Genomic DNA, 27,326 nt, shown 5'->3' with positions numbered 1-27,326 from the left:
CTGTAAAGGCGGCATTGTATCACGATCACAGATGCAGATCTTACCAAAGTCGGTCTTGCACTGCACAGAGCCGGTGGACTCTGAGGGTTTGCTGTAGACCTGGTTGCCGTTCTTGCCAATGACTCTGAACTCATAGGGCTCTCCCTCTCCCAGGGCAGTAACAGTGTAGAAAGTGTCTGTCACATTGGTGTAGTTACACTTGAGCCAACGCCCCTCACCGGTCAAAGTGTACGGCTTACGCTCGATGATGTAGCCCACGATGGGACTGCCACCGTCGTTCAGTGGAGCGGACCATTTTAGAGAGACAGTGGATCTTGTAACATTTGTGACTTCGGGCTTACTTGGTGGATCTATAAAAAATATAAATTTCATCAGGTATGTTGGAGCAATGGAGCATCATGTAAAAAGAATAGTGTGATCATAAACTGTGTTAAAACTCACCAACTGGGTTTTGAGCAACTGCTCCCTTGGAGGCCTCACTAGCTTTGCTCAGCCCAGCACTGTTCATGGCATAAACCCTGAACTGGTACTCTAGGCCTTCGACCAGACCCTCCACCTTGTAGTAGCACTCAAAGCAAGGGATCTTGTTCTCCCTCACCCACAGGATATTGTTCCTCTCCTTCTTCTCAATCCAGTAGCCTGTCACCTTGCTGCCACCATCATGATAGGGCTCCTCCCATTTCAGGGTCATTGTGTTAGCAGAGACATTGAAAACTGAAGGCCTTGTTGGTGGGCCAGGAGGTGCTGTGATTTAAAAAGCAGATTTTATTGTTGAAGACAGTCAACTAAATTACATTCTGAATTAGCAGGAAATACACATTTTTACAGACTCAGAAATGTATTTGTGTTCATTATTATTGTTATTATGTTGAATAGTACTTACTGAAAGGATGCTCTGCGACAATAGTCTCAGACTCAGTGTACTTGCTGACACCAAATCTATTCTCGGCAGAAACCCTGAATGTGTACTGCATGTACTTGGTCAGGTGACTGACATGGAGAGATGTGCGTTTTACGCTGGAGTTGATCAGCTGCCAGGCGGTGGACCCAGACTCACGCTTCTCCACAATGTAGTTGGTGATGTCTGTTCCACCATCATCCTCTGGTGGTTGCCAGTTAATGATGCAGGACTCAGAGGTAATGGATGAGATTTCGATGGGTCCAGTTGGAGGACTGGGTCTACCTGTGACATTAACTTCAATAGCGAAGGTCCTGGTTCCTGCTACATTCTCTAGGGTCAGGTAGTATTTACCACCATCTCCTCTCATGGCCTCTTTGACGGAGATACTGGTTCTGTTCTTAGTTACTTTGATGGAGACTCTGTCTGAGCTCTTCAGCCTCATCTCCTCCAGCTTCCAGGTGACCTTAGGAGCAGGTCTACCGCTGATGGGAACGTCGATGGTGAAAGTACTGCCAGAGCTGCTTGTGATGATCTGGTTGGGGATCTCGCTGAGGTCAGCGGTTGGTTCAATATGAGGCTCTTTGACCAGCACAGGAGCTGGAGTTTCCCTGGGCTTGCTGTAACCGGCTTCATTCTTAGCCTTCACACGGAAGTCATACTCATCACCCTTGTTGAGCTTTTCAACCACATAGGTGAGATTCTTGGTGTTGCCAACCACTACCCATTTGTCTGTACCCTTTGGCTTGGCCTCAATGACATAACACTGGATGCGGCTACCACCATCATGCTCCGGTTTTAGCCAGCCCATAGACACAGAGTTGTCTGTAGTGTCCAGGATATCCATTCTCTTTGGGGGTGCTGGCTCTGCGGTGGCAATGACAGGCTCAGTCAGCTCAAAAGCCTCACCTATACCATGCTGGTTCTCGGCTGAAACTCTGAAGAAGTATGGCACTCCTTCCAGCAGGTCCTCGATCTTCAGTATATGCTGCTTGCAGTTGCCACCAGACTGCTGCCAAGTGCGGCGGCTAGCCTCGCGTCTCTCAACAACATAGTGATGGATCCGGGCTCCACCGTCATTGAGAGGAGGCTCCCAGATAAGTGTTACCGAGCCTCTGGACACCTCCTTGAAGGCAACAGCCTGAGGAGGTCCAGGTGTGTCCATCACCTTTACTGTGAATGTAATGGCCTTGCTGCCACTAGCATTCTCCAGGTTAACAGTGTATTTGCCAGTATCATATCTCGTGCAGTTTTCAATGCTAAGAGAACTGTGGTCATCTGTAGTTGTGATCTCTGACATGACACCGAGCTCTCCTTCTTCCTTCACCCAGGTTGCAGTGGGAATTGGCTTTCCTCTGAAGTAGATGCCCAGGCACACTGAACCTCCAGCCTTAACAATGTGTGTCTGCTTAAAGGTGGCGTCAATATCCACCTGTGGTGGTGAAAGCCTATCTACAGCCTGAGCAGGCTCCGGAGTCTCTTTGTCCTCGCCTCTGCCCACGTGATTGACAGCTGCGACACGGAACTTGTACTCAGCTCCTGTCTGTAGACCTGTCACAACGTAATTTGTTTCCGCCACCAGCTGCTCATTTACTCTCTTCCATTCTACCTCTTCTCCCTTCACCATTTCAATAATGTAGCCCAGGATATCCATGCCTCCATCGTCCGCAGGCCTGGTCCATTCCAGGCTGATTGAGGTGTTGGTGGAGTCGGACACACAGATCACAGATGGAGCACAAGGAATATCCTTTGGTTCGGCAGCCTTTATAGGCAAAGAGATGTTACTAGGTGCTCCAACACCAGCGTCATTCACGGCCATTACCCGGAACTCGTATTCCATATCCTCTGTCAGGTGGAGCACCTTGTGAGCACATTCAACAATAGGCTTCTTGGTAATCACCTTGTAGAACTTGACAGTCTTCTTTTCTCGTTTCTCCAGGATGTAATACTGAATGGGGTTTCCACCATCAGATGTTGGAGGAGTCCAGGACAGGGTGATGCTCTCTCCTGTCACCTCAGTAGCATCAGGAGTGCCTGGAGCATCAGGAGTAGCTGAGGGAAACAATTTTGATAGATGAGTGGATTTTTCCAGTCTTAAATATTAAATAAAAAAAGATTTTCCAACTTTCCACTTACTGTATTGCATCTGTGCAATGATGGGGCCAGATTCCAAAGGTCTGCCAACTCCAAACTTATTAACAGCAGAGACCCGGAACTGGTACTCATTGGTCTTAATGAGCTTGGTTGCATTGAAAGTGCACTCCTTACATTCATCAGACACCAAAGCCCAGGAAATCTTGGTGGTCTCACGCTTCTCAATGATATAATGAGAAATTTCAGAGCAGCCGTCCTTCTCTGGTGGGTTCCAAGACAGAGTGCACTTGCCCTCTGAGATGTTGCTGAAAGTGATGGGTCCTACTGGCTCCCCAGGTGTGTCTGCATCATGTACAGTAGGTGTGTTAGATGAAGAGGTCAGAACATAAATATATAAATACAGTGGTGTCAATATAAAGAGAAACATTTCAAAACTGCGTACCTTGCACTTGAACAAGGATGTTCTCCTTCTTGCTTCCAGATCCATTGGTAGCCTCCACAGTGAAGAGGCCACTGTGTGTACGATCAGCGTCCCTGACAAACAGGGTGCTGGATCCAGCTACATTGATAATGTCCATAATTTTTTTGGTAATTTCCACACCGTCTCTGTACCAGACGACCTTGGGAACAGGACGTCCAGTGATGGTCACCTTCAGACGAATTTTATCTCCTGCCTTGACTGTCAAACCCTCAAAGTACTCTGGGCCAAACTCAATATTTGGGGCAGCTAGATTAGAGGAAAAAGGAATGCATTAGTATACAGCATGAAGCTTTAAAACACTGAGCTTAAAACTTACATCATTTCATGGAACTGGTACTCAGCTTAAACGTCAGTCCTGAAGTTTAAAATGCTAATATTACAATCACAAGCAACCTTCTCTACGCTCAAAATTCTTGGATTACTCACCGTTTTCACTCCTGACCACAATCAAGCCAGAGGAGTTGGAGGGAGGGCTGACAACACCAATGGCATTTCTGGCAATCACTCTGAACTCGTAGCGTTCATTTGTCGTCAACCCAGTGACAGTGTACTGGCAGTCCTGTACATCAGTCAAGTTGGCCTTGAACCAGCGGCCATGTCCTTGGCGTTTCTCAATGCTGTAGTTGGTAATCTTGCTACCACCATCACGTTTGGGTGCATCCCATTTCAGTGTCACTGAGTCACTAGTCACATCAATGTAGTCGGGCTGGCCAGGAGGATCTGAATGACATGAGATACATCTTTTAACTTGTTTTTCTTTGACTAAACCACTTATTAAGTGGTTTTATCCGAACTAAATGTTAGTCAGGGTTTAGAGCAGAAATGATTTAACTAAACATATTATAGTTCTAATTGGATGTATGCAAATATAACAAGGAAGCAGAATAATGTAATTGTCTGAATCAGCACTCACCAACAGGACTGACAGCCATGGTTGGCTTGCTCTCATCACTCATTCGACTGAAGCCAGCATCATTCTGGGCATAGACTCTGAAGGAGTACTCCAGGCCTTCAATTAGTTCCAGGATCCTGTATTCTGTTTCTTTGATCAGCACAGTGTTCACCTTTTGCCACATGATGCTGTTCTTTTCCCTCTTCTCCACATGGAAGCCCTGGATGGGGGTTCCGCCGTCATAGATGGGCTGCTCCCACTGGATGGTCATACCGTCATTAGTGATGTTGTACACAACAGGCTTGCCCGGTGGGCCTGGAGGCCTGAATTGGTGTTTGGCAATGACCATCTGTGAGACTAGAGGCTCACTGACACCGTATCTGTTCTCAGCACACACTCTGAACTGGTACTGCACACCCTTGATCAGATTGGGGACCTTGAACTGAGTGCCCTGTACATTGGAGCAGGCCATCTTCCAGTCAGACTTAGAGGTATCACGCTTCTCCACAGTGTAGCAGGTGATGTCTCCACCGCCATCGTCGTTTGGTTCCTCCCAGGAGATCATGATGGCTTCAGCTCTCACTTCATCCAGGCGTATGGGTCCAACAGGCTTTGATGGTGGTCCAAGTGTGATGACATGGATGTGGAAGGATCTCCTGTTGACCCTATTGTCAAGGGTCAGGGTGTATTTACCCTCATTCTCCTTCTTCACATTCTTAATAATTAGAGTGGCTTTGTTTTCTGTCTTCTTGAAGCGGACCTGGTCACTCTCCTTCAGAGGCAGGTTGTCCTTTAGCCACAGTACAGAAGGTTTGGGTTTACCTTTGTATGGCAGCTCAATGTGCACATTGTGACCCAGGCGAACATTTATGGTGCCATCTGGGTAATCTGCAAGGCTTGCCTCTGGTGTTATAATGTAGTCAATGACCTTGATAGGCCCAATCTCAACAAAGTCGCCCTGTCCCTTCTCATTCCTGGCGGCAACTCTGAAGAACACGTTTGAATGCTCCTTGAGTTTCTTGACCTCAAACTCACACTGTTTGCTGGTTCCTCCTAATGACCATTCCTCCTCCTTGAGCTTCTTCTCAATTATATAGTCTGAGATGATGCTGCCGCCATCATAATCGGGCTTCAGCCACTGCAGAGTGACAGAAGTCTTGGATGAATCCTTCATAGAGACCTCCTTGACTGGTCCCGGAGTCTCTGTAGCCTTCACAGGCTCAAGTGTCTCACACGGATCACCAACACCGTTCTCATTCTCTGCTAACACACGGAAGAAGAAGGATGTTTTCTCAGAGAGGTCTTCAATGGTGTATGTTGTTTCTATGCATTTGCTTGTCACTGCAGAGTAGGATCTCTTGGAGGAGTCCCTCTTCTCAACAATGTAGTTTGTAATCTCAGCACCGCCGTCGAGGAGTGGAGGCTCCCAGCAGAGAGTGACCCTTCCACGGGTCACGTCCTTCAGGACCAGATTCGTACACTGAGCTGGAGTATCCTGGACCTTGACAGACAGGGTCAGTGTCTTGGGCTCTCCCACACCATTCTCTATCTTTACTGTGTACTTTCCAGTGTCGAGCCTGGTCACCTCCCGCATAACAAGGACTGTGGTCGTGTCTGAACTGTGGAACTCATATTTGGGATCACGATCTATGCATTCTTCTCCCTTGCTCCAGGAAGCAGTAGGAGCAGGTCTGCCCTTCAGAGGAACAGACAGCTCCACATCCTTGCCAGCCTTCACGATGTAGTGACTTCTCATTGCCACATCTGAGTCAATCTGGGCCTCCTCTGTGAAAATCATAAACAAATATTCAAGGTCACACAGGGACGGCTGTATGTGAGCACAGTAAGAACAAATGAAGACATATGTGTTGGAAACCAAACACACTTCACATTTTCAACCTCAGTGATTCATTTACCCAGGATATCCTTTGCCTGCACAGGCTCAGTCATCTCCAGAGGCTCTCCACGGCCAGCACAGTTGACAGCAGAGACTCTGAAGAAGTAGTTGACATCTAATTTTAAGTCATGAACTGTGTACTCTGTTGTCTTGACCTCTCCCTTGGAGGTGATCATAGCCCATTCTTGCGCTCCATCAACAAGCTTCTCAACCATGTAGCTGGTGACCTCACTGCCTCCGTCCCATTCTGGCTTGGACCAGCCCAAGGTGATGGACGTCTTGGTGGAGTCCACCACCTTCAGCTTGCAAGGCTCATCTGGTGGATCTGTAAGTAAAATGTACGTGTTAGGTGGGGGTGAACATTTACCTTGATTTTGCTGGAAATCTGTGAATGTTACCACTTACCAACTGGATCAGCAGCCTTGTAGTAGTCTGATGCATCAGAGAACGGTCCCTCTCCAGCCTTGTTAATGGCACAGACGCGATATTGGTATTCATTTCCTTCTGTCAGATGGTAGACGGTCTGTTTGATATCCGTGACAGGGTCTTTGTAAACTCTGATCCAGCGTGAGCTCTTCTTGTCGCGTCTCTCCAGGTAGTAGCCCGTCACAGCGCTACCTCCGTCTACACCTGGTTTGTCCCATTCTACCACCATGGTGGACTTGGTAATGATATTCACCTCAGGAGTATGAGGTTGCCCAGGAGTTACTATAGAAATGCACAACAAATATGTTAAAAAATTCTAATAATAACAGTAGTAACCATCTTGCTGAAAATTTTTGTTTGAAAAACAATAAAAAGACAAGTGATAATTGCTGCATTTTTGTGTGTAAACCCAAATAACTAAGCTCAGACATGCTCAACAGCTCCAAACTTACCAAAGGCATTCTTAGCTATGACAGGCTCCGACTCCAGTGGCTCTCCAACTCCAAACTTATTAACACCCATTACACGGAACACATACTCATTTCCGCGCACCAGCTTCCCGACGGTGATATGTGTCTTCTCGTGCTTGTCTGAAACTGTCGACCAGACCACGCGGCTGGTTTCACGCCTCTCAACAATGTAGTGGGTCACTTTAAAACCTCCCTGGTCAGACTCGGGCACAGGTTCCCAGCTGAAGATGATCTTGTCTGCTGTAATGGAGTTGAAGTTAATCATCCCTGCTGGGGGTCCAGGTTTGTCTAAGTGGAGGGAAAAAAGAAGAGAATATGAACTATTAATATGGGGATGATGGAAGACTGTATTCTAAAAGAGAAATTATGGACATAGTAAGAGGTGGAACAAGGCTTTTTAGTTACCTAAGATTTCAATCCTGATGGTTGCAGATGCTGAGCCCAGAACATTCTTGATCTTGATCTCATATGAGCCTGTGTGAAGGCGAGCTGCATCCTTGATCAGAACAGCAGAAGAGTCAGTTGTGTTTTCAGTAGACATGGTAGAGGTTGCTACCAGCTCCTTTCCATCCTTGAGCCACTCAATGGTTGGTAGAGGCTTGGCAATGATTCCAACTCTAAGCTTAACTGAACTTCCAGCCTTGAACTGAACCACGTCCAGATACTCTGGAGGAAGATCAATGGCTGGGGCACCTGTGGAACATGACATATTATTATCAGTTATAGCTATCAAATCAAATTAAAGAAAACAATAATTGTAACCTCAGATATGGATAAAAAAAACTCACCACAGGCGTCGACACAAGTCACTGGGCCAGCAATGAGAGATGGGTTGCTGACAGACCCAACAGCATTCTTGGCATACACTCTGAACTCATAGGACTCATCCTGGTTCAGTCCAGATACAGTGAAACCCAGCTCAATGATGTTTGTGAAGTTAGCTTTCACCCATCTTCCACTGGGAGCTTCTCTCCTCTCCACACTGTAGCCGGTAATCTTGCTGCCACCATCATATGGAGGCCTCAGCCAGGCCAGGCTGACTGAGTTCTTGGTGACCTCTGTGATATGGACATTTGCTGGGGGCTCTGCAACATTGTGAGAAACAGTAAAGGGTTTTTCAGTGTAAGGGCTTATATTATTTAAGGCAGAAGGTCCCCTTAATATTGGAGATAATTAGAAACACTTACCACAGGCATCAATAGCAAGCACCTCTTCAGAGGTCTTGCTCATCTTTCCAATACCAGCAGCATTTTCAGCTGCCACCTTGAATTCATAGATGAGACCAGGGCAGATGTTTGTAACTCGCCACTGGTTTCCTGAGATTGCCGTCTTATTGATCTTCTGCCAGAGGATGCTGCTCCTCTCCTTCATCTGGAGATGATATCCAATCACAGGGTTTCCACCATCATTGACAGGCTCATTCCAGCAGACTGTTAGGCTCTCTCTGGATACAAAGCCCAACCATGGTGTGGATGGAGGTCCAGGAACAGCTGTAATGAACAGCATTCGTTTTAGTGTTCAGAAGGATTCATATTCCGCAACACAAAGTTGTCACAGGAAGGATATTTTACCTCTACATACTATATTAGTTTGTAATCACAAAAGAATTTGATCATGTCATGAAAGCTTATTTTTGCCTTGTATTCGAGTGTATTGACTTACTGTATGGAAGCTTTATCATGACTGGTTTGCTATCAATGTGGTCGCTGACACCGCTGCGATTCACGGCCTTGATTCTGAACTGATACTCCTCTCCCTTGGTCAGCTTAGTAACCTTGATCGAGCTTCTGGCAATGCTAGTTGACACCTCTGCCCAGGTAGGAGTGCTGGTTTCACGTTTCAGAACAATGTAGTTGCTTACAGGACTGCCACCATCATACTCTGGAGGAGCCCATTTCAGACATACTGTTGTCTCTCCAACCTCTCCAATCTCAACTGGACCAACAGGAGGTCCGGGTCTGTCCAGCACAACGAAGATAATGAAGATCTTGGTGGTACCTCCTGCATTTGAGGCAGTGACTTCATATTTACCAGCGTCACTTGAAATGCTCTCATTTAGGGTGATGATTAAACTGTCTGGAGTTACTTCTGTTAGCAGCCTCTTGGATCCCTTGATGACAACATTGTTTTTGGACATAGTCACCTTAGGCATGGGCCTGCCGGTGAGAGGAATCTCAAAGGTTAGGTTGGATCCTGCTTTCACATAAACTGTATTCTTGGGGTAGTTCTTAAGGTCAAACTCTGGAGCCTCTGTTGAAAAACAAGACAGGAATGTCTCATTAAAACTAGTTCCATACTGTAGATCAAATTGCATTTTTCACAAATTATAATACAATATACATTTTCATCACATTACATTATTGATGCAAAAATCAAAGGAGTAGTAGTAGTATAGCTTCAGATAATACCGTGTATTTCCTTGACAATAACAGGTACAATCATCTCCTTTGGTTCACTGAGTCCAGCATGGTTCTCTGCACGGACTCTAAAGAAATACTCAGCACCCTCCCTCAGGCTCTTGATGGTGTGGGTCATGGTCCTCACAGTGGCACACTTGATCCACTTGTTCTGTCCTTTCTCCATGGCATCAATAAGGTATCCAGTGACTCTGCTGCCGCCATCATATTCTGGTCTGGTCCAGGCAAGTGTAATGCTATCTTTGGTAACATTTGCAACTCCAAGTTTCATGGGCGGACTTGGTACCTCTGTAACAGATAGCAGGACATTTTCAATAAGCACATGTTGTCGAAATTGAAATTGGTTGAATGAAATCACCTCACCATCTTCAACATTTAAAAATGTTCATATGTTACCTGTAATCTTTGTTCCAGTCTTGGCTTCCTGCGGGACACCTACTCCATACTCATTTTCTCCAATAACTCTGAAGTAGTACGTGGCTCCCTCCTGCAAGTCTTCCACCTTGTAAATCAGAGAATGGCAGTTGCTGGTCACAGACACCCAGGCTTTCTTACTGGCTTCACGTTTTTCAACATGGTAGGCCTTCACTGCATCACCGCCATCATTCTCTGGGGCTTCCCAAGTGAGGGTTGCAGAATCCTTGGTCACTGCTGAAACTACAACATTGACAGGGGGTCCAGGTGAGTCTAGCACCTTGACAACCAGAGGCAATGTTGCTTTTCCCAGTGGTGATTCAATTGTAACACAGTACTCTCCAGAGTCATTTCTAGTTGACTTCTCAATGGTTAGTGAAGTGCTTGATTCTGTTGAATCGATGGTTCCTCTGACATTTAGATCAACTCCCTCCTTGGCCCATGTCACTGATGGCACGGGTTTGCCCTTGAATGGTACATTCAGAGTAAATGCTGTGCCATGCTTAACAAGAAGTACTTTACGCAGCTCAATGTCAACATCAAATGACGGCTCTGCAGTTCTGTCCACAGCTGCAGCAGCGTCTGAATAGGGGCTCCGCACACTGCTACCAACTTTGTTTATAGCCTTGACACAGAATTCATATTCTGCATCTGTCTTTAGTCCAGTGATTGTGAACTCCAAGCTCTTGGTAAGAGGGATAGCCTCACCCCATCTTGCTAGTTCTTCAGGTGATTCAGGTACCTCTTCTTCCTCCTCCTCGTATTCTTCCTCTTCTTCCTCAACTTCTAGTTCGGGTTTGCGGATGTAGTCTCTGTATTCTACACTGTATCCAAGAATGACAGCACCACCATCATCTGTTGGTGGTTTCCAGACAATGGTCACGCTGTCCTTGGTTGAAGTGACAATCTTTGGCTTAGTTGGGCGAGAAGGAACAACCAGAGGATCTAATGCTCTGAATGATGCAGACTGCTCACTTGGAGGACTTAGACCAGCAGCATTTTCAGCATAGACTCTGAAGTCATACTCACAACCCTTACGCAGTTTGGTTGCTACTGTGGTACATTCAAGAACTGGATCTCTGTTCAAACGGATCCAGCGCATGCCTGTCTTCTCACGGCGCTCAATCATATACCCGGTGATGGGGCTGCCTCCATCACTAGCTGGCTTGCACCAGGTGAGGGTCATTGAATCTCCAGTTATGGCAGTGACATCAACACTAGTTGGAGCAGTGGGGACAGTGTATGGATCTGTAATCTTTACAGCATCACTATCAAGAGCCTCACCAAGTCCATACTTGTTGACAGCCAAAACCCTGAAGATATATTCGTTGTCCTTGAGCAGTCCTGTGACTTTAAAGTATGTTTTTGTGACATCTGCCTTCACCATTGTCCATGCCAAGCTGCTGGTCTCACGCTTCTCAATAACGTAATGCGTGATGTCAGCACCACCGGTCTCCTGAGGAGGACCCCATGACAGAGTGCAATCCTCCGCTGTGAGATCTGTGATCTGCAGAGGTCCTGCTGAGGGTCCTGGCTTATCTAGAATCACACAGTTTATTGGCATCGTAACTGTTCCAGCAATATTTTGTAGACTCAGGGCATACTGCCCGGAATCTCTTTTGATGCAATCCTTCACAATGACAGAAGTGCTGGTATCTGTTGAAATAATCTGGATTCTGGCTCTCAACTCAATTTCTTTGCCATCCTTGGTCCAGGAAATGACAGGGGCTGGACGTCCCTTAAGGTCAGCATTAATCTTCAGAGTTTCTCCTGCTTTCACAAACACTGTCTCTCGGAACTTGACATCCATCATGATGCGTGGTGGATCCACATCATCTTTGACAGTGATTGGGCCAGTGTTGTCAGATGGTTCACTGAACAATCCAGCTGCATTCTTAGCAATGACACGGAAGTCATACTGGCTGTTCTCTGTAAGGCTTGTCACATCATAGTGGGTCTCAGGCACATTGGTGAAGTTGCACCTTGTCCAGCGTCCTTCAGGAAGGTCTCTGCGTTCAATTATGTAGCCAGAAACCTTGGCTCCACCATCATACTCTGGCTTATCCCAAGATAAGGAGACAGATGTCCTGGTAACAGCAGTGACCACAGGTGTGCCTGGAGGGTCACATGGATCTCTGGCTGCTACACCTTCACAGGCCTTGCTGCATTTACCAATACCAGCAATATTTTCAGCATAGACACGGTATTCATATATCATGCCCTCTTCAATTCCAGTGACTTTGTACTCTGTATCTTTAATCATTCCTCTATTCATCTTTGTCCAAAGAATGCTAGAACGTTCCTTTCTCTCCAGATGGTAGCCCACAACAGGACTACCACCATCAACGACTGGCTCATTCCATGTCACCAACATGTAAGACTTTGTGGCCAACTTCACTATAGGCGTGGAAGGAGGACCAGGTTGTTTGAAGTTATACTGAGCAGTGATTCCAGGTGAGTCCAGATATGTACTCTTTCCGTAACGGTTGACTGCATAAATGCGGAACTGGTACTCAGCTCCATGTGTCAGACGACCAGCCTTGAAAGATGTTCTGGCAACATTACTTGCTACCATCTGCCATTCTTGTGTGTTTGTGTCTCTCTTCTCCACAATATAGTTACTGATGGAGCAGCCACCATCATAATCCGGTGGAGACCAGGTCAGTGTAATGCTGTCGGAGGTCACAGCATCCACCTTGATACCTTTGGGTGGTCCTGGTTTATCAAGGACAACAACTCCAAGATCTGCTGTGGCAGTTCCTGCTGTGTTGGTTAGGGTGATCTCATACTTGCCAACATGTTCTCTGTTAGCATCTTTGATGATAATTTTGGAAGAGGTAGAAGTATTTAAGATGGTCACTGATGATGTTTGCTTCAAAGGAAGGCCATTCTTCTTCCAGGATACAACAGGCTTTGGCCTTCCTCTTAATGGAACCTCAAGAGTAAGTTCATCTCCGGCCTTCACACTGTATGTGGTAAACAGTAAGTTGATAGTTGGTTCAATAGCAACATCCTTTGCAACCACAGGCAAGCCAAGATCCTTTGGCTCACTTTTTCCCTTCTCATTGATTGCAACAACTCTGAACAAGTAGGCTTCATTAGGAGTTAGATTGGGAATAGTTGCTTCAGGCACCTTGACTGTGCATGCTGTGCCCCATTTATCCCCACTCTTAGGCTTAAATTCTACATTGTAGCACATTACTTTGCTTCCACCATCATGAGCAGGTTTCTCCCATGCCAGTGACACACTGGTCTTTGTCAAATCTACTAGGGTAACCTTGCTTGGTGGCAGAGGGACCTCAGATACTTTGACTTCTTTGGTTTCAACCATCTGTCCTTGGCCATATTCATTGACTGCACAGACTCTAAAGTAGTACATGCCACCCTCAGTCAGCTCTTCAATCTTGAATGAGTTGGCTGTGCAGTTGCTGGTTACAGTAGTATATGCCTTCCTGACAGACTCTCTCTTCTCTACAATGTAGTTTGTGATTTTAGAACCACCATCAGTAAGTGGGGTATCCCAGGCAAGAGTCACTGAATCTTTCTTGAGTTCCTTCACAGCAAAGTTTTGAGGTGCACTTGGTGTATCCAAAATTCTCACTGCAACAATAGCAGATTTTGTACCACTGCTGTTCTCCAGTGTTAGTGAGTATTTGCCACTGTCAAAGCGGTTGACATTGTCAATGACAAGCATGGTGTATGAACTGGTAGTATCAATTGCCGCGCGCTCTGTGAGAGTACCCTCAACCTTCTCCCATTTAACAACAGGTTCAGGCCTTCCTCTGATGGGGACAAACAGACGCAGAGTTCCACCAGCACGGACAGAAACCACTTTTCTGAGCTCAGCATCCAGCTCAATCTCCGGTGCTTCTACCCTGTCAGAGGTAACCACAGTACTATGGACATTAGCAGCCTCACCCACACCCTCAGAGTTGATAGCACAGACACGGAATTGGTACTCTCCACCCTCCTTCAGATCTGTGATAGTGAGTTTAGTGGTTTGAATGCCAGTCGGTGGAGTGCACATGGTCCATTCTTTTTCAACTGGTGGCTCTACTGCTGGTGCTACTTCTGCCTCCTCTGTTGATTCAGGCACTGGCGTATACTCCCTCATTTCAACAATATAGCCCTTAATGTAGGCACCACCATCAAAGTCAGGTTTGCCCCAGGACAGAGACACAGAAGACTTTGTGTAGTCTGTAACCTTAGGGTGGTGTGGAGGTCCAGGTGGTGTTGTGGCATCACATGCTCTGTAGAATAGGGACAGTTCACTGAGATCTCCCATTCCAGCCTCATTCTCTGCAGCAACACGGAACTCATAGAAGTGGTCAGTCATTAAACCTGTGACCTTAAGTTGGGTGTCAGTCAGCTTTTGTCTGTTGCATTTTGTCCACCTTACACTATCTTTGTCACGTTTTTCAAGATGGTAGCCTTCAATGTCAGCTCCACCAGTCTGTTCAGGAGCAGTCCATGAGAGAACCATAGAGTCCTTTGTGATCTGACTTGCTTCTGGAGTTCCAGGAGCACTAGGTGGTTTGTAAGGATTGCGTGCAATGATGGGTTCAGACTCAATATAATCACCAACACCATATTTGTTAACAGCCCTGACTCTGAAAATGTATTCATTTCCATGGAGCAAATTTGTCAGTTTATAGTACAGACCCTTGATATTTGGTGCAGCCACAGTCCAGGACAACCTGCTAGTCTCTCTCTTCTCCAAGACATAGTGAGTAATACTAGCACCACCATCCAAAATTGGCTCAGACCAGGCAAGGATGCACCGGTCAGCCATGATTCCTGTCACCTTCATGGGTCCAGTGGGTGGACCTGGTTTATCAAGGACTTTGACAGTGATAGGGAAGGTTTTTGTACCACCCAGATTTTTGAGGACGAGGTCATAGTGGCCACTGTCAAGTTTGGTCACATCCTTAATGGTTAAGGCTGCACGTTTCTGTGTAGTTTTCACTTCAATGCGCAGTGCTTTGTCCATTTCCTTGCCCTCTTTAAGCCAGATAACATCAGGAATTGGTTTTCCATAGATGTCTGCATCAAGAAGCAAGTGTTCTCCAGCATTGACAACAATTACATCCTTGTATTTGGGATCCATTGAGGCTCTTGGTGGTTCAATTTCATCAGTAGCAGTAATAGGTCCAGAGCTGTCAGATGGCTGGCTGAAGACTCCGGCTGCATTTCTTGCAATAACTCTGAATTCATATTGTTCATTCTCTGTCAGACCAGTGACGGTATACTCAGTCTCAATTACATTAGTGAAGTTGGCTCTTACCCAGCGCCCTTCCGGGGAGGAAAGATCTTTCCTTTCCACAATATATCCATTGACTTTGCTGCCACCATCATACTGTGGCTTGGTCCACTGAATCTTGATTAGGTTCTTAGAAATAGATACCGCTTCAGGAGCACCAGGAGGGTCACATGGGTCACGAGCAACAAAGGACTCAGACACTTTACTGCACCTGCCAATGCCAACAATATTTTCAGCATAAACTCTGAATTCATATCCAATACCCTCCTCAAGATTGCAGATTTTGAACTGAGTATCAGTGATGAGAGTCTTGCTCAGTTTGTTCCATAGGATGCTGTTTCTCTCTTTGCTTTCCAGATGGTAACCAATAACTGTACTTCCACCATCATTGACTGGCTCATTCCATTCAATGATCATCATTTCCTTCGTTGCATATTTTACATATGGAGTTCCTGGAGGCCCTGGTGGTTTGTATGGATACTGCACAACAATGGCCTTGGAGTCCAGAGGCACACCCTTTCCATATCTGTTTTCAGCTATGATTCTGAACTGGTATTCAGCACCAGTCTTCAGCTTGGTGACCTTGAAAGCTGTTCTAGCAAGCTGTGTGGTGACTGACTGCCATGTTGTGGTAGTGGTGTCTCTCTTCTCCACTATATAGTTCTTCACCTGGCATCCACCCTTGTACTGTGGGGGCTCCCAGGAGAGATGGACAAAGGTGTTGCTCACTTCAACAACCTTGACTGGACCTGTCGGTGGACCAGGTTTGTCAAGGATAATGACAGCCACATCTTCAGTGATTGTGCCGGCAGTATTGGTTGCTGTAATGGAATATTTGCCAAAGTCCTCCTTGCATGCCTCAGTAATTTGAATGCCAGTTGTTGTTGGAGTGTTTACCACATTGACTCTGGATGTTACCTTCAAAGGCTGACCATCCTTGGCCCAGGTGACTTTAGGTTTGGGCCTGCCGAGCACGGGGAATTCCAACTTCAGATCTTTTCCAGCTAACACACTGTAAGTGTTGAATTGCATCTTAATGCTTGGCTCCATGGTCATGTCACAAGCAACAACGGGTGAAGTAAGTGCCTTTGGCTCACTCTTTCCCTTCTCATTGTATGCAATGATACGGAATAGATATTCTTTTCCAGCTGTGAGGCCTGTGACTGTGCCCTCGCATGTCTTTGTATTTGCTGCAACACCCCACTTATCGGTACCCTTAGGCTGCATCTCAATTAGGTAGCCACCAATTCTACTGCCACCATCATGCCCAGGTTTCTCCCAGGCAAATGAGGCACTGGTTTTGGTGACATCAGTGAGGGAGACTGTTCCAACAGGCAATGGTACCTCAGAGGCCTTGGAAGCTGTCTTTGTTTCAACAGCCTGGCCAATTCCATAGTCATTCTCAGCCATGACTCTGAAGTAGTACATAGCGCCTTCAATCAAGTTCTCAACTTTGAATGTTGTCTTGGTGCATTTTGTGGTCACGTTTGCGTATGCCTTTCTGGTTGATTCACGTTTGTCAATGACATAGTTCTTGATTTTGGAACCTCCATCAATCAATGGGGCATCCCATACAAGAGTGACAGAGTCCTTTTTGACTTCTTTAACCACAAGATTCTGAGGGGAACCAGGTGTATCCAGGACCTTAACAGCAACAAACTCAGACACAGAGCCACTGCTGTTTGTCAGGCTCAGGGTGTATTTTCCAGAGTCACTCCTGTCACATGAGTCAATGGACAGCTCAGTGAAGTTGAGAGCCTTCTCAATCACTGCCTTTTCAGTCAGGTCTCCCTCATCCTTAGTCCACTTAATCTCAGGTAGTGGCCTGCCCTTGAATGGAATATGGATTTTAACAGATCCACCAGCTTTCACAGTGATGCCTTTCCTCAGCTCAGAGTCAAGGTGGATCTGTGGTGAGTCCACCCTTTCCTCTGGCTTAGCTGTTCCAGAGAGAGCTGCTGATTCACCGACTCCGAGTTTGTTTAGAGCACACACCTGGATCTTGTACTCCTGACCCTCAGTAAGTTTGGTTATTTCATATTTGTTGACACGCAGGCCAGTGGGAGGAGTAACCAGGGTCCATTCCTCCTCCTCAGCCTTGCAGACTTCAACAATGTATCCTTGAATGGCGCTACCACCATCAGACAGAGGCTTACCCCATGACACAGTAATAGAACTCTTTGTGGAGTCAATAACATTCACATATGCTGGGGCACCAGGTTTGTACTTGGGATCACAGGCCCTGTAGTATGAACTTTGAAGGCTTGGTTCTCCCACTCCAACTACATTCTCAGCAGCTACTCTGAACTCATATTCATGGTCTGTAGCAAGGCCTGTAACTCTGAAGGAGAGGTCAGTGACCTTCTGTCTGTTGCATCTGGTCCATTTGATTCCAGTTCTGTCCTTCTTTTCAATTATGTAATTGATAATCTCACTGCCACCATCAGTCTCAGGGGCTGACCAGGTGATGGTCATGCCATCATGGGCAATGTTGGAAACATCCTCAATGTGAGGTGAACCAGGAGGAACAAATGGAGTCTTCATAATCACTCCGCCAGACTCCAGTGGCTCACTGACACCATAACTGTTAACTGCCATGACACGGAACATGTACTCATTGCCTTCCAGCAATTTGGTGACTTTGTAACATGTAGTTTCACAGCTGTTGGAAACAACAGTCCAAGCTAGACGGCTGGTCTCTCTTCTCTCGATGATGTAGTGTGTAATAGGACTACCTCCATCATGTAGAGGGGCACGCCATACCAGTGTGCATCTATCTTCAGCTACTCCAGCGATGTGGAAGGGTCCTTCACATGGGCTAGGCCTGTCCAAGACTACTACCTTGAATGGAACAGTTTCACTGCCAGCCTCATTTGTCAGCTGGAGTGTGTAAATCCCACCATCAATTCTAGCAGAGTCCTTAATGACAATCATTGCATGGTTTTCTGTGTTTTTGATCTCTAGTCTGAGTGTATTCTCGATTGGTTTTTCATTCTTGAACCACTTGATTGTAGGCAGTGGTTTGCCTCTGACATCAGCATCTAGCTTGAATGTCTGTCCAGCATTGATAATAATGGTCTTGGTGAATGCGGGGTCAATGGAGAATTTTGGTGCCTCCACTTTATCACTTGCAGTGATTGGCCCACTGTTGTAGGATGGCTTACTGATGGTGCCGACAGCATTTTTAGCAATGACTCTGAAGTCATACTGTGCATTTTCAGTCAGACCAGTGACAGTGAACTGGGTCTCAATCACATTAGTGAAGTTTGCTCTTACCCACCTGCCCTCTGGCAGATCACGCTTCTCCACAGTATAGCCGGTTATATTACTGCCACCATCATACTCTGGTTTAGTCCACTGAATAACAATGGTATCTTTGGTCACATGGATGGCCTCCGGTGTGCCAGGAGGATCACATGGGTCACGGGCAACGCAGCCTTCAGAGATCTTACTGCATCTGCCAATGCCAACTATATTTTCAGCATAAACCCTATATTCATACTCAACACCCTCATCTAAGGGGTGACTCTTGAAACTAGTATCGTGAATAAGTGTCTTGTTGACTTTGACCCAGAGAATACTATTCCTCTCTTTCCTTTCAAGATGATAGCCAAGAACAGGGCTGCCTCCATCTGTGACAGGCTCATGCCACTCAATAATCTGGTGGTCCCTAGAGAGAGAGGAGATAAAAGGAGTGCCTGGTGGGCCTGGCTCTCGGTATGGGTATTGAGCGACCACTGAGGATGAATCCAAACCATGACTCTTGCCATAGCGGTTCTGAGCAATGATCCTGAACTGGTACTCCGCTCCAGTTTTCAGTCTAGGCACTTTGATGGTCGTTCTGGCACAATTGATGCTGACATTTTCCCATGTTGTTGTAGTAGTATCTCTTTTCTGCACAATGTAGTTTGAAATCTGGCAGCCACCATTGTGTTTTGGTGGGTCCCATGAAAGAGTGACACTCTGTGTAGTGATTTCATCGAACCTCACAGGGCCAGATGGAGGGCCAGGCTTGTCAAGTACAATGATTTCAACGGTTGTGTCCTTCTTTCCAGCTGAGTTAGCAACATGTATACTGTACATGCCACCATCATCACCTGCTGCCTCCTTAATGCTCAGTGTTGTATGTTTTGGTGTGTTGAGAATGTTGACTCTGGTAGTGAACTTCAAAGGAGCTCCATCTTTAGTCCATGTGACTGTTGGTTTAGGGCGTCCAAGAATGGGAATGTCAATGTTAAGGTCTTTACCCACATGGACACTGTAATTGCTGAATGCTGGTCGAACATCTGGCTCAAAGACTAAGTCCTTGGCCATCACTGGAGCGGCAAGGACTTTGGGGTCACTCTTTCCTTTCTCATTGACTGCTGTAATTCTAAACAGATACTCCTCTCCTGGGTTCAGATTGGAAACCGTAGCCTCCATTGTCTTAAATGCGTTCACACTAGACCACTTATCCTGAGCCTTAAGCCGCACCTCAAGGAGATACTGCATGACTCTGCTACCACCATCATACTCAGGCTTCTCCCAGGCCAAGGAGATGCTTGTTTTGGTTTGGTCTGTAACAATCAAGTTCTTTGGAGACTGGGGCACCTCTGAGACCTTAAGAGGGTCGAGAATTGCTGCAGGCAGGCCAACACCATGCGAATTCTCAGCAAGGACTCTGAAGTAGTAACTGCAACCCTCCTGGAGTGAGTCAATCTTCCATGAAAGAGCATGACAATTGGTTACAACAGCTGCATATGTTTTGCGTGTGCTTTCTCTCTTTTCAACAATGTAGTTCTTTATCTTGGACCCACCATCCAACAGAGGTGGTTCCCATGCCAATGTCACTGACTGGTTTGTAATTTCTTTCACTTTCAGGTTAACAGGAGCACTAGGTGTGTCGAGAACACGGACAACAACAAATGCAGATTTGGTTCCACTTACGTTCTCTGCACTGACAGTGTATTTTCCACTGTCATATCTGCTCATCTTATCAATTACCAGGGATGTGTAACTACTAGTTACCTCAACCTGAGCAGTCTCTTTAAGTGAAGCTTCATCTTTGTCCCACTTGATGGTAGGAGTGGGCCTTCCTTTGATGGGAATAAACAGTCTAAGGGACGCTCCAGCTTTAATGGTCACTATCTGTCTCAGTTCTGGGTCAATGTCAAGGTCTGGCTCTTCTGCCTTGTCCTGGGCAACAACAGCTCCAGAGACATCAGCATGCTCACCAACTCCAACTTTGTTGATAGCACATACTCTAAACTTGTATGCCTGGTTTTCCTTCAGGTTTAGAACTTCAAACTTGGTCTTCTTGACACCCGTTGGTGGCGTGCACATTATCCATTCCTCAGCAGGTGCATCTGTGGCAGCAGTCTCTGTAGCTGGGGCTTCCGCAGGAACCTCAGCTGGCACTGCTGGCTCTGTGGTAGTGCAGCACTCAACAATGTATCCCTGAATCTCACATCCTCCATCACAGACAGGCTTGCCCCAAGACAGGAATACTGATGTTTTAGTTGTGTCAGTAACTCTTGGATTGTGTGGTGGGCCAGGCCTGAATATTGGATCAAGAGCTTTGTAGAATACAGTTGGGGAGCTTGGCTCACCAACACCAACTCCATTCTCAGCTGCAACTCTGAATTCATAGATATGGCTTTCCAGGAGTCCAGTGACCTTAAAGGTCAAGTCAGTGACTGTTTGCCTGTTGCATCTGGTCCATCTCACACCTTCTTTGTCATGTTTCTCAATTATATATCCAGTGATAGGACTGCCTCCATCTTCAGAAGGAGCCTCCCAGGTGAGCACCATTGAATCCTTTTTAATATCTGAAACTTCCAAGCTCTTGGGTGTTCCAGGGGGCAAATATGGATCTTTGATTATGACAGAAGCAGACTCCAGTGCTGCACCCACTCCAAAGTGGTTGACAGCATGGACTCTGAAGATGTACTCATTTCCTTCCAGAAGCTTAGTAACCTTTAAACATGTATTTGCCACTTTTGGGTCAACAACAGTCCAGACTAGTCTGCTTGTCTCTCTCCTTTCCACAATGTAGTGAGAGATCTTGCTGCCACCATCCTGTAGTGGTGGTTTCCATGAAAGGCAGCATCGGTCTTTGGCTATTCCTGTAACAACAATAGGTCCCTGTGGTTCTCCAGGTTTATCTAGAACGACCACATTGACCTGTACGGCCTTTTCTCCTCCTGGATTTTTCAACAGCAAAGTGTATTGGCCTCCATCAGAAAGTTTAGCTTCCTTGACAGATATGTAAGCTTTGGTGGGTGTGTTCTTAATCTCTCTATGAATAGTATTTCCCAGTTCCTGCTCTCCCTTCATCCAGTGGATGGAGGGCAATGGTTTCCCATGGACATCTCCATCAATTTTGAAGTTGTCTCCAGCATTAACCACAATAGTCTGTGTGTACTCTGGGTCAATGCTGATGCGTGGTGGTTCAATCTCATCCCTGGCAGTGATTGGACCGGTGCTGTAAGAGGGGAGACTGAAAACACCAGCAGCATTTCTGGCAATGACACGGAACTCATATTGATTGTCTTGCACAAGTCCAGTTGCAACATATTCTGTCTCAATGATATTAGTGAAGTTAGCCTTCAGCCAACGACCTTCAGGAAGCTCCTTCTTTTCCACAATGTAGCCTGTTACCTTTGCCCCACCATCATACTCAGGCTTGGTCCAAATAATGGTCACAGAGTCTTTGCTGATCTTTGTTGCCTCAGGGGTGCCAGGAGGATCACATGGATCTCTAGCAATGTGTCCCTCAGACACTTTGCTCACTTTTCCTATTCCAACAATATTTTCAGCATAAACTCTGTATTCATATTCCATTCCTGGTTCCAGAGCAGTGGTCTTGAAGGTTTGGTCAGTAATAAGAGACTTGTTAAGTCTTACCCACATGATGCTGTTTCTTTCTTTGCGTTCAAGATGGTAGCCTAAGATGGAGCTTCCACCATCAATCACAGGTTCATTCCAGGCAACCACCATGCTGTCCTTGGTGCCGGCTGCAATATATGGTGTCCCTGGGGGTCCTGGGAGCTTGTATGGGTATTGAGCCACAATGCACTCTGATAGAAGTGCTGGGCCTTTTCCATATCTGTTTTCTGCTGTTATTCTAAACTGATACTCAGAGCCAGTCTTCAACCTGCCTGCTTTGATTTTGGTCCTTGCAAGGTTAGGAGATACAACCATCCAGTTAGTTGTGGATGTGTCTCTCTTTTCCACAATATAGTGTTTGATGGTACAACCACCATCATACTCTGGTATGTTCCAGGAGATGGTTACACTGTCAGAAGTTACCTCCTCCACCTTAACTGGACCACTTGGCTGGCCAGGTTTGTCAAGAACAACGATGCCAATGTCAACTGTTGTCTCTCCTGCTGTGTTGCTAAGAGTAATACGGTACTTCCCAACATCATCTTTAGTGGCCTCTTTTATGGTGAGGCTCAGCAATGTCTCTTTTGCACCAAAGTTTACTCTGGTAGTTCTCTTCAGAGGCTGACCATCTTTTACCCAGGAGACAGCTGCTTTTGGACGTGCAACATATGGAACATCCACTGTCAGGTCTTCTCCTGCCAACACACTAAATGTGTTGAACAACATTTTGGCAACAGGTGCAATCACAAGATCTTTTACGATTACAGGCACACCAATTTGACGTGGGTCGCTTGTTCCCTTTTCATTTCTTGCTGCTACACGGAACATGTATTCTTCACCTGCATTGAGTCCACTAATAGTAGCTTCTGTTTCCTTTACAATCATAGCCTGGGTCCACTTTTCAACACCCTTAGGCTGGATCTCAACAACATAACAGCCCACTCTGCTGCCACCGTCATGCTGTGGTTTCTCCCATGAGAGGGTGACACTGTTCTTGGTAACATCCTTAAGCGTGATTTTGCCAGGTGGCTGTGGTTTCTCAGACACTTTAACTGATTCACCAGTCTCAATGGGCAGGCCAATGCCATATTCATTCTCAACCAAAACTCTGAAGTAATAGTTGCAGCCTTCCAGGAGGTGGTCAACTGTGAAGGTGGTGTGATGGCAATTAGCATTTACTGTAGCATATGCTTTCCTTGTGGACTCACGTTTTTCAACAATATAGTTCTTAATCTTAACGCCTCCATCATTCACTGGTGGATCCCAAGTCAGAGTGACAGCTTCATTTGTTACAGCAGTAATCTTAAGATTCTGTGGGGCACTTGGTGTATCAAGCACCCTGACCTGTACTGTAACGGTCCTCGAGCCAGAGCTGTTTTCAACTGTAAGATTATACTTTCCACTGTCAAATCTGTTGACATTTTCAATTACAAGTGATGTGTATGATGTTGTGCTTTCAATGGTTGCCCTCTCAACAGGCTCACCATCTCCTTTGGTCCATTTAGCCTGAGGAGCTGGTCTGCCTCTGATAGGTACAAACAATCTAAGTGAGCAGCAAGCTCTAAGACTGACAACTTTGCGGAGCTCAGCATCCAGATCCATCTCAGCTGGAAGGAGCCTGTCTTCTGCCTTGGGATTGCCAGGTACCGATGCTGCCTCTCCAACTCCCTCACTGTTTACAGCAGATATGTTAATCTTGTACTCCTGGTTCTCCTTCAGGTTAAGAATGGTAAATGAGGTGGCAAGGAGTCCTTCTTTGGGTGTCACAATGGTCCATTCCTCCTCTTCTTCCTTTTCAGATGGGACGCAAGTCTCAACAATGTAGCCAGTGATGTCAGAGCCACCATCATATACAGGTTTGTTCCAGGCGACAGTAATTGAGGACTTGGTAGTGTCCAAGATTCTGGGGTTGCATGGAGCCCCTGGCTTGTACAGTCCATCAGTAGCCTTGTAGAATGGACTTGAGACACTTGGGGCACTCACTCCAGCAGCATTCTCAGCAGTTATTCTGAATTCATATTCATGTCCGACAACAAGGCCCGTTGCCTTGAATTGTAGGTCTTTGACCATCCTCCTGTTGCATTTGACCCAACGGAGGCCTATTCTATCTTTCCTTTCAATATTGTAGTTGGTGATGGGAGTTCCACCATCACTCTTAGGTGCCTGCCACATAATAACCATTGAATCTTTAGTGATAGCTGTCACCTCAGGATTCTCTGGAGGATCCGGAACTATATATGGGTTGTCTGCAATAGTGGGTTCGGAATCAAGAGATTCACCAAGTCCATATTTGTTCACTGCCATAACTCTGAAGATGTATTCATTTCCTTTGAGCAGCTTAGTCACCTTGTATTGTGTAACTTGCAGGCCCCAAACCACATTGGTCCAAACCAGTCTGCTTGACTCACGCTTCTCAATCACGTATCCTTCAATCTTGGCACCGCCATCATCTGCAGGTGGAGCCCAGGTAAGTACACAGTTGGCAGCTGTGACATCAGACACCTTAAGAGGTCCAACTGGTGGTCCAGGTCTGTCAAGTACTTTAACATTAAAGATGTGCTTAGCAAATCCACCGACATTAGTGGCAGTCAAAACAAATTCTCCACCATCTAATCTGATTGAATCCTTGTTGGTCAGAGTGGTTGTCAGTTCTGTAAACCTAACCTGCAGTTTCATTGTGTTCTCAACCTCCTTTCCATTCTTGGTCCAAACCATAGATGGTGTTGGTTGACCAGCAATATCAGCGTCAAGTTTAAAGGACTCTCCTGCTTTCAGTAGAACAACATCCTTAAAGATGGCGTCAACCATAATGCGTGGTTCAATAATATCATCTTTGCAGGTGATTGGATCTGAGGGATCAGAGGGCACACTTACTGCACCTGCCGAGTTTCTGGCAATGACACGGAACTCATATGAGGCATCTTGAGTCAGCCCACTGACAGTGAATGCAGTCTCAATGATGTTAGTGAAGTTGGCTCTGATCCAGCGACCAGCAGGCAGTTCTCTCTTCTCCACTGTGTAGCCAGTGATTTTGAAGCCACCATCATATTCAGGCTTTGTCCACTGAATAGTGATGACATTTTTGTTGACATACGTTGGCACAGGCTGACCTGGTGGGTCTACAGGGTCTAAAGCCAGTGTTGCTTCTGAGGCCTTGCTGGGCTTACCAATTCCGGCCATGTTTTCAGCCATGACACGAAACTCATAGGCAATTCCATCTTCAAGACCAGTGGATTTAAAGATGTTTCCTTTCACAAGAGCCTTGCTAATCTTGTGCCATACAATGCCACTTCTTTCTTTCCTCTCAACATGGTAACCAATTACTTCATTTCCACCATCAGCCACAGGCTCATTCCAGCCAATTGTTATTGAGTCCTTGGTAAATGCAACAACACCAGGAGTACCAGGAGGTCCAGGGGCTTTGAATGGATAGGCAGCCACCACTGCCTCTGAGATGATGGGTGGTCCGGCACCATATCTGTTCTTGGCTCTTACTCTGAACTGGTACTCGGATCCAGTGGTCAAACGAATGGCTTTGAACATGGTACGGATGATAGTGGAAGACAGCTCTGTCCATGTTTGGGAGGTGGTGTCTCTGATCTCAACCACATAATTGTTGATTGGAACACCTCCGTCATTCTCAGGAGTGTCCCATGCAAAGATGCAGTAAGTACGAGAAATCTCCACAATCTTTACTGGTCCCTTGGGTGGCCCAGGTACATCATGTACTTTGACGATAATGTTGTCTGTCACAGAACCAACAATGTTCTTTCCTGTCATGGTGTAAACACCACTGTCGGCTCTGGTGCATTCATTAATGCTTAGGGTAACAGTAGCAGCAGAAGTTTCTACATTGGTCCTCTGTGTGAGCTTCAGGGCTGCGCCATCCTTTTGCCAAGAGACAGTTGGTCTAGGACGTCCCATTACTGGAATTTCAACCTTGATGTCATCTCCTGCCTTGGCAATAACAGTCTTCTGACATACACCACGGAGGTCAAACTCAGGCAGGGAAGTAGAATCCTTGACAACAATGGGTTTGCTCTCACGCGGAGCACTTCTACCTGAAAGGTTGACAGCCATTACATGGAAAATATACTCCTCATTCTCATTAAGATTCTTCACGGTGAAATCCATGGTCTTGACTGTTGTGACATGTGCCCACTGATCAGTTCCCTTCTTTTTGGCTTCAAGGACATATCCCGAAATTCTGCTTCCACCATCGTGCTTAGGTTTGGTCCAAGCCAGGCTCACAGAGTTCTTGGTGATATCAGTAGGAATAATACTTTCTGGAGGAGTTGGTGCCTGGGATGCACGAATTGGATCAGCAGTTTCAACTGACTCACCAATTCCATATTCATTCTCGGCTGACACTCTGAAGTAGTACTCACAGCCTTCACCCAGCTCACCGATCCTGACTGAAGTGGTTGGGCAATTTGTAATTACAGTTGCAAAAGCTTTGCGTGTTGACTCTCTCTTCTCAATGATGTAGTTAGTGATCTTGGCTCCTCCATCAATGAGAGGCATCTCCCACTGAAGAGAAATGCTTTCCTTGTCAATCTTGACTGGTTTTAGGTTAAGCGGAGGTCCTGGTGAATCCAGAACTCTCACATGTATAGCGGCACTCTTCTTTCCAGCAGAGTTTTCAAGGGTAAGTTCATATTTGCCCGCATCGGTCCTTGAACTCTCGGGGATGAGCAGCATTGTAAAAGACTCAGTGCTATCAATGACTGCACGTGGGACAGGACCACCCTCTTTGTTCCAGGTTACTGTAGGTGTAGGACGTCCCTTGATTGGCACAAAGAGGCGAATGGAGCAGCCAGCCCTGACGACAAGGGTTCTTCTCAGCTCAATATCCAGCTCCAAATCAGGTTCAGCTGCACGTTCCACAATCTCAACTTGTTCCAGAGTTTCAGCAGGTTCACCTGCTCCCTTGGCATTCACAGCACTAATTCTGAAGAAGTATTTTGCACCAGTTTCCAGGTTGGGAACAACAAACTCTGTGATCCTAAGTGGAGATGAAGGGGTGTCCTTCACCCATTCTTCTGTTCCTTCCTTCTTGTGCTCAATCACATAACCGGTGACTTCAAGTCCACCATTATCAAGAGGTTTTCCCCAGTTCAGAGTGGCAGTGGTCTTAGTTGTGTCTGTGACTCTTGGATTGACTGGGGGTCCAGGCACATCTGCCAGACATAAGAGAAGTGGTTAGTGTC

The 27,326-nt window shown here is 46.3% G+C and overlaps 1 protein-coding gene across 1 annotated transcript in view; it reads right to left on the bottom strand.

The window, feature by feature from the left end:
- ttn.1 (titin, tandem duplicate 1) overlaps window positions 1-27,326 on the bottom strand; it is a 188,819-nt gene that overhangs the window by 17,253 nt on the left and 144,240 nt on the right. Inside the window, 16 exon segments of the mRNA XM_046054416.1 lie at window positions 45-350; window positions 442-744; window positions 884-2,950; window positions 3,035-3,334; window positions 3,435-3,719; window positions 3,900-4,193; window positions 4,387-6,150; window positions 6,282-6,587; window positions 6,668-6,970; window positions 7,141-7,446; window positions 7,564-7,851; window positions 7,947-8,243; window positions 8,346-8,648; window positions 8,821-9,408; window positions 9,567-9,863; window positions 9,972-27,296. Of these exon segments, the coding sequence (XP_045910372.1) occupies window positions 45-350; window positions 442-744; window positions 884-2,950; window positions 3,035-3,334; window positions 3,435-3,719; window positions 3,900-4,193; window positions 4,387-6,150; window positions 6,282-6,587; window positions 6,668-6,970; window positions 7,141-7,446; window positions 7,564-7,851; window positions 7,947-8,243; window positions 8,346-8,648; window positions 8,821-9,408; window positions 9,567-9,863; window positions 9,972-27,296 (25,332 nt within the window).

Source organism: Micropterus dolomieu, linkage group LG07, assembly GCF_021292245.1.
Source record: "Micropterus dolomieu isolate WLL.071019.BEF.003 ecotype Adirondacks linkage group LG07, ASM2129224v1, whole genome shotgun sequence".
NCBI lineage: Eukaryota > Metazoa > Chordata > Actinopteri > Centrarchiformes > Centrarchidae > Micropterus > Micropterus dolomieu.
This window is presented reverse-complemented; position numbering and strand designations above follow the sequence as displayed.